The sequence below is a fragment of the Sciurus vulgaris genome (assembly GCF_902686455.1).
Source record: "Sciurus vulgaris genome assembly, chromosome: 3".
Taxonomy (NCBI): domain Eukaryota; kingdom Metazoa; phylum Chordata; class Mammalia; order Rodentia; family Sciuridae; genus Sciurus; species Sciurus vulgaris.
In genome coordinates, this window is record NC_136463.1 from 182397646 (window position 1) to 182405475 (window position 7830).

General features: G+C 53.8%; 1 protein-coding gene across 1 annotated transcript; it reads left to right on the top strand.

Annotated features, from left to right (window-relative positions):
- Positions 1-532: 532 nt before the first annotated feature.
- Positions 533-3606, top strand: LOC306655965 (intestinal-type alkaline phosphatase-like). Its single transcript, XM_079130727.1, has 11 exons — positions 533-626; positions 707-823; positions 936-1051; positions 1206-1380; positions 1456-1628; positions 1889-2023; positions 2110-2182; positions 2298-2432; positions 2517-2708; positions 2923-3039; positions 3146-3606. The coding sequence occupies exons 1-11, from the start codon at positions 551-553 to the stop codon at positions 3448-3450; spliced, it is 1614 nt and encodes a 537-aa protein (XP_078986853.1). The 5' UTR covers positions 533-550; the 3' UTR covers positions 3451-3606.
- Positions 3607-7830: the final 4224 nt, after the last annotated feature.

Here is a 7830-nt window from a genome sequence, read left to right on the forward strand (position 1 = left end):
GGGTGGCAGGGCAGCTGGGACACCCTACATCCCTCTTTCCCCCTGTCTATGGGGCTGGGGGCATCAGGAAGCCAAATCCAGGTCTCTGGCCCAGGTTGGGTGCATCCAGCCCCAGCACCCTTCAGCACCTAGAACAGAGCCTGACGCAGCAGGCTCTCAGGAGATGCTGGGAAAAATAAGGAGAAGGGAGGAATGATGGGCCCCCACAGAGAGGGATGGGTGACCTCAGCCTCGCACTGCAAAAGCTCCTCACCCAGAGGGTGTCAGCCTCCACTCCCCTGCCTGCTGGGGAGGTGGCCGGGTCCATCATATGAGCTGCCTCAGTCTGGATGCCTGGTCCAGGCGGCTCAGCCACACCCACCACTACCACCAACCAGCAGGGCTTCAGTTCACAGGGCAGGGGTGCGGTCGGGTGGTCACCTGGGGCAAGGGGAGGGACGTGGAGCCTTTACAGCCGGGAACAGAGTCTTCCCCTATTTAAGCCCAAGCATCCTGTGCTGCAACTGGTACCCTGGTGTCCAGCCTGGCCGCCCACTGCCATACCACAGACATGCAGGGAGCCTGGCTTCTGCTGCCGCTGCTGCTGCTGGGCCTGAGGCTACAGCTGTCCCACGGTGTCATCCCAGGTAGGAGGTGCCCCCAGCCCCTCTCCCTGTCCCACAGGCCGGTCCCCGGCTGACCTGGCCCCCACTCTCCCCTTGGCCAGTGGAGGAGGAGAATCCAGCCTTCTGGAACCAGAAGGCAGCCCAGGCTCTGGATGCCGCCAAGAAGCTACAGCCCATTCAGACCTCAGCCAGGAACCTCATTATCTTCCTGGGGGACGGTGAGTGCCCGGTGCTGGTCCACCCCCTGGCGCTCACGGGCCTGGCACCCAGGGCCACCGCTGGGTCCAGACCGGCCCTGGGGCTCAGACCTGACGGGGATGTGCTCCTTAGGGATGGGCGTGCCCACAGTGACAGCCACCCGCATCCTAAAGGGGCAGATGCAAGGCCAGCTGGGGCCTGAGACGCCCCTGGCCATGGACCACTTCCCATACATGGCTCTGTCCAAGGTGAGCACAGGGCCACCCGAGGCCTCCTGGGCAGGGGCTGGGGACTGTGGCAGGGAAGGACCCTGGAGAGCTGGGCCTGTCCTCACTGTCCTAGTTCTGGGCCAAGGACTAAACTTCTGCCCCAGAGCAGAGCTGAGTGTATCTCTGTCCCCAGACTTACAGTGTGGACAGACAGGTGCCAGACAGCGCAAGCACAGCCACGGCCTACCTGTGTGGGGTCAAGGCCAACTACAAGACCATCGGCTTGAGTGCAGCCGCCCGCTTTGACCAGTGCAACACGACGCGTGGCAACGAGGTCATCTCTGTGATGTACCGGGCCAAGAAAGCAGGTGGGTATGGGGCTGGCAGTGGGAACCGAGTAGGCCACAGGGCTCGTGTGGCCACCTGAACTCTGCCACCTCCAGGGAAGTCCGTGGGAGTGGTGACCACCACCAGGGTACAGCATGCCTCTCCAGCTGGCACCTATGTACACACGGTGAACCGCAACTGGTACTCAGATGCCGACATGCCAGCCTCAGCGCTGCAGGAGGGCTGCCAGGACATCGCCACACAGCTCATCTCCAACATGGACATTAACGTGCGGCACAAAGGGCAATGGGAAGGGGCTGGCTGGAGGGGTGGGCTTTGAAAGGCCACAGTCCCAAGTAAACAATGGTCTGAGCTCTGGGGCCTGTTACGGTCTCTGGGGAGGCGGGTGAGCAAGGGGGGTATTGAAGGTACATCCCAGAACACACTCATCCTGCAGAGCTGGTGCTGGGGGTAGCAGGGGCTGTCTGTGAGGTAGAAACAGGGAGTCCTTCAGCCCCAAGTTCAAGTGCCCTTATCCTCTGGCATCAGGTGATCCTGGGTGGGGGCCGCAAATACATGTTTCCTAAGGGAACCCAAGATCCTGAGTATCCAAATGACGTCAACCAGACTGGAGTCAGGCTGGACAATCGGAACCTCGTGCAGGAGTGGCTGGCAAAGAACCAGGTGACAGAACTCACACAGGCAGAGTCATGGCAGGGACCAGGGTGGGGCTGCAGGTATCAGGCTAAAAACTGGCTCTGTTCCTCTAGGGTGCGCAGTATGTGTGGAACCGCCAGCAGCTCATTCAGGCGTCCCAGGACCCATCAGTGACATACCTCATGGGTAATGACCACTACTTCCTGACCTCAGTGGCCTCAGACAGCTGCTATGGTGCCTGTGTGTGTGTGTGACATGACCCTTTCCCAAGCCAGTTATCACTGGGTCCCTTGTCCTTTAGGCCTCTTTGAGCCTGTAGACACAAAATTTGAGATCTACCGAGACCCAGTTCTGGACCCCTCCCTGATGGAGATGACAGAGGCCGCCATCCGAGTGCTGAGCAGGAACCCCCGCGGCTTCTACCTCTTCGTGGAGGGTAAGTCTGGTGGCCTGGAAGAGCAGAGGAGGGAGGGGGACCAGGACAGGACCAGCTCCATGCTCCTCCCACTGGTTCCTGCAGGGGGCCGCATCGACCGTGGTCATCATGAGGGCACAGCTTATGTGGCATTGACCGAGGCCGTCATGTTCGACTCTGCCATCGACAAGGCAGGCCAGCTCACCAGCCCGCAGGACACGCTCACCCTCGTCACCGCCGACCACTCCCACGTCTTCTCCTTCGGCGGATACACGCTGCGGGGCACCTCCATCTTCGGTAGGCTGGGCACGGTGGCAGGTGCTGCTGCATCAGTGACCAGGCAGACGCCTCACACTCGCTTTCCTCACCTGTCAGTGGCACAATGACAGCACCTGCCTCGCAGGGTTCTCGCGGGGAGTTAGCTGGTGACCAGGCAAAAGGTGCCAGCGGGGCACACAGGGTGTCCGCGGGCCGAGGTCGGTGGGAGCACAGGTGCCACCTGTCCCCGCAGGGCTGGCCCCGCTCAAGGCCGAGGACGGCAAGGCTTACACGTCCATCCTGTACGGCAACGGCCCCGGCTACGTGCTCAACTCCGGCATCCGACCCGACGTCACCGAGCTTGAGAGCGGTGAGTGCGGCCAGGGAGATGGCGTCTTCTTGGGGACACGGGTGGAGGGGGAGCCGGAGGGTGGGGAGGGGGAAGGCCGCGGTCCCTCAACGCCTCTTCCTGCCAGGCAACCCCACCTACAAGCAGCAGGCCGCGGTGCCGGTGGCATCGGAGACGCACGGGGGCGAGGACGTGGCGGTGTTCGCGCGCGGCCCGCAGGCGCACCTGGTGCACGGCGTGCAGGAGCAGAACTACCTGGCGCACGTCATGGCCTTCGCCGCCTGCCTGGAGCCCTACCAGGCCTGCGACCTGGCGCCCCCTGCCGGCCAGAACGGCAGCGTCCCGGACTCGGGCCCTGCAGCTGCCAGATTCTCGCTGCCACTGCTGGGCGGGACAATGCTGCTCCTGCTTGGGGCAGTCGCTCTGCCCTGACCATGCTGTCCCGCCGGGCTCCACCCCAAGATCCCCACGGTTCGTAATCATTCCCCAGTCCTGTGCTCCCTGCGCCCTGACTGCCCCTGCCCATGGGTCTCCACCCCAGAGTCGCCATCACTGGCTTCCCTGCCCCACTCTTTACCCCAGCCCTCTCCTTGGGCTGCCACCTCCAGAGTGCTACCAGGGTCCCTCCACCTCTGCGCGATGAACCAGCCTCGGACCTGGAAGGGATTCCTCTTTTCACTTTGAGGACCCTGGATACTGGGCCGCAGAGGCGCCCTGGTGACCAAGGCTATGACACCCACACCCTCTTGGGGCTGCTCTCTGACTCCCTTTGGGGACCTCAGCCTCCCACACCTTGGGAAAAGCGAGGGCTCACAGGACCTTCCACCACACCTAGTAAACTTGTGGACAACCAAGCTGGCACCGTCCCTGAGTTGTCACCCACAGAGCCACATCCAGAAACCTCTGGGGTACCCTAGGACTCAGGAATGTGAGGAACCCCAGAGAAGCTGACTTTCTTCCACCGTCCCACGACCCTGCAACTGATCCTGCTGGCCAAGGAGGCTGCCTGGGCCAATCCCCAGTGGGCTGTGACACAGTCCTCAGCTGTCCCTCTCTGACCTACCTCTTTACTCCAGCTCCCTTCAGAGATGCCCAGTGGTGCCATTACACACACAAAAGAGGTACCCCAAGATACTCAGCAGCTCGATGCTGGCCCCCCAAGGCCCATTCCAGGCCAGGAAATTCAAGAACCCCCCACCCAATCACAAAACTAGTGAGTGGAGGGGCAGCCCAGAGCAACCATGGGCCCCTCCCCAGACCTTCTGAGGCCGCACACAGATTTCTGAGGAAAGAAGACTCCCTGTCCTTTTGGGGCTCCCATTTTCTTGAGAGAGACAAACCAATAATAAAATAGGTTGCTATACAATATAATGCTGAAAAACCTTGAGTGTGTGGGGCGCAGAGTGCATGCAGACAGCTGTGTGACTGAGCTCAGGAGGCCGGGGAGAGGCTGCCTGAGGAGCAGACAGTGAGCAAGAGTCCTGGACAAGGTGAGGGCCCGAGCAATGCAGAACAGCAGTGCAAAGTCCCTGGGGCTGCCATCAGCAAACACATCTGAGGTGTGTGTGGTGGGGCGGGGGAGTGGCCTGATGGGTAGGAGGCTGGGAGGGATGGGGAAGGAACTTGAACTCTAGACCTGTAAGACCTGGCTTCGAACATAGAACTCTAGCTGCTTCCAGAGAAGATCTAGTCTTTTTACTCTTTCTTTTTTTTTAAGCAGGGTGGCACAGAGGTGGGGACTGGAGGTACAGACTTTCAACAGTTTTCAATGTTCCCCAAAACATTCTGGAGCACCCAACCAAATGTGGCTATACCTAATGCAGGTCTCACCTGCCCTGTGAGAACATTCAAAAGAATTATATGAAGGTGAAATCAACCATATGTTTCAGTAAATTTTGCAATATTATAAATTTATTTATACATTTACAAAAGCACCAAAAAGCATTTTGCTCCCACTAGAAATATTAATATGACTGAATATGCCTCTTTATTTACTAAAATTTTGATTTAACACGTAAAGCATCAATTTGATGGCCTGGTTCTCAGGGCAGTTTATTTCAATTCTGAATTTTAGTAGCAGTCACAAAAATATGGGAGCTGAATGGAAGAAGGCTATCTTTTGCTGAATTTACTAAATCATCATTCTTGTTTCTAAATTCCATCCACCAATTATGTGAAAGCTTTTGTTAATATCTAGCTAGTATATTTGTCTTCCTTGTTGTCAATTAGCTGATCTTTTAGCACAGTGGGAAGGTGTTACGTGTTTATATTTTATAAACATTTTTAAAACCCAAGGACCTCTTCATTTGAAGACTACTCCCCCCCCCTCCCCCCGCAGTGCTGGGGATAGAACCCAGGGCCTCAGGCATGCTAGGCAAGCGCTCTACCACTGAGCTATATACCCAGCCCAAACTTTATTCTGAAAATTACTTGCTGGTGATAATTATACTATGTTGTGAATGTTCTAAAACAAACTAAATTGTGTGAGTTACAAGAGTGAATTTTATCTTATGTATATTTTGCCTAAATTTTAAAAAACAGATTAGGTTGAATAGTTTCTGCTTCCAGGTTTCAAGGTCTATGTATGAATAGGTTTTATCAGTCAACTACATTTGGTGACCACAGAAGCAAGCGCAGAGGAAAACACTTCTCAAACCATGTGCAGTGGTGCACGCCCATACTCCCAGTGACTCAGGAGGCTGAGGCAGGAGGATCCCAAGTTTGAGGTCAGCATGGGCAGCCTAGTAAGTCCCTGTCTCAAAATAAAAAAGAAAAGGGGCTGAGGATGTTACTGAGTGGTAGATCTCCCCTGGTTCACGCCCAGCACTGCAAAACAAAACAAGACTTTCGAAAATGCTTTTTCCTTAGCATGATGAGGTAATTACCTTCTTCTTCTTCTTCATTTTTCATTAAAAGGACATTTTTACCTTGATGGGCAAGCTTTTTACTGAGTGCCTAAAACTAAGTTCTCATCACCTCAAAAAAATACCAGCACACTTATCCTGGAGAAAGAGCCAGGTGTGGCGGGGCACCTATAGTTCAAGGTTCCCAGGAAGCTGAGGCAAGAGGATCTGTTGAGCCCAGGAGTTCCAAGAAAGAGGGAAGGAGAGATAGGCAAAAGAAGAGGGGCTCAGAAAAGCTCATCTCAGTACTTTTCAGTACTCATCTTTAGGACACATAAAGAAGACTCATATTTGTTTTCTGGAAAGTTCTCATGGTCACCCCATTGTCATATCAAAGATTTTACTCTAATAGGACAACCTTGGTTTTATGAAGTTAACCCCACTGACGGCTTTCTATAGCATTTGATGTGCCCGTGAGGCTTCCACTTCCGTCCTATCACGGTTTGACTGTAGATGAGTAGATGGATAAGTTTGCAGGCAAAGCTACCTCTGCACCCTGTTGAAATCCAGAGTTCTTTAAAAAATAAAAAACAAACAAACAAACAAAAAACCCTTTCCAAATAGTTCTGCCATCAGTGGTTCCTCTTTTACTGTTTCCCCCACACGACACTGTTTTTATTAAACAAAGCATTTACCGTTGGCAGTATCTCTTCTCTGCTACGTCTCTCCTGTAGCTGCTCACACACACACACAAAAAGTGGTTTGTGTGTTTCATTATTGGAACGGAATCCAGCAAATACCTTAAGCTGAGATGTGTTAGAAACATCTGTACTTTCCTCCAACTGTATAGAGAACCTCCCACACTGGGTAATTTGCTTCAACACTCGTTTCTTCCAATCTATGACAATGTTTTCTCCACATCTTCTAAGAGTATTTGCTGACAAGAAATGCCTTTTGGTTTGTCGACAGATCATTTACTGTTCATTGTTTCTGCCATTTTTTACTGCAGCAGAAAGAAAAAGTGTTTGCCTGGTGGTAGGTGTTTTTTGTTTTATGCTATTACGCAAGAAACTTGAAAACAGCTTTCCAAATATTTATCATTGCTTAGGGAAATATCAAAAAGTACTGGATTGAACCGCACATAACTTTAAACATCGCCAGGAAAAAAAATTGCGGGGGTTTGTGTTCATGTTCTAAAAGCTGTTTTTAAATCCCTTGCAAACCATGAGTATTTCATGCTGTGTGGATGAATATCTCAGGGCACGGGGCATCCAGGGCTCAAACTTCGCTAGGAAAGATGGGGCAGGCGGTTGCTTCAGATGGTTTTGTGGTGCTTGTTCTCTTTTATGGGGCTAACTTCTTGTCCTATGTCACATGGGGATGCACCAGGCTTAAGGAACTGTTAGCCTAGCCGCTTCTGGTTTGCCTGACTGTGGATTATTGGTATTATTTGTAGTTTCTTTACAGGAATCTTTTGTAAGCCACTTGACCATACTGGAGGATTAGTTTGGTCAAAACTAGATCATATAATCCATAAATCCACTTAGGCAGGCATACTAAGCTCTAATATGTCATAATCCACTGAGGGTGAGCAAATTGGGAGGTGGAGGCTTATTCTGTCAACCCCTGGCCTGGGGCACCCCATTCTTTCCCTCTGGAACAGAATCACATGGGAAGGTGCCCAGCTGCCCAGCTGAAGACGGAAGGCCCCAGAGTGGGGCTCCAGTGTTTGCTCCTATCATAGGTGCCCGCTGTGCAGGACTGTGTCAGAGCATGTAGAGGAAATAACCAAGTAGAGAGCCCAGCACAGGGCAGCACATATAGGTACATGTCCTGGCCAAACCCCTGAATACCAGGAGGGTCCAGACATGCTGGGCCCTGGGCAGGACTCTCAGACCCTGTGGCCACGGGCAACTCACTCCCTGCAGAACTCAGCCCCAGGCAGGAGTCCCAGAGGACATCCCAGGTT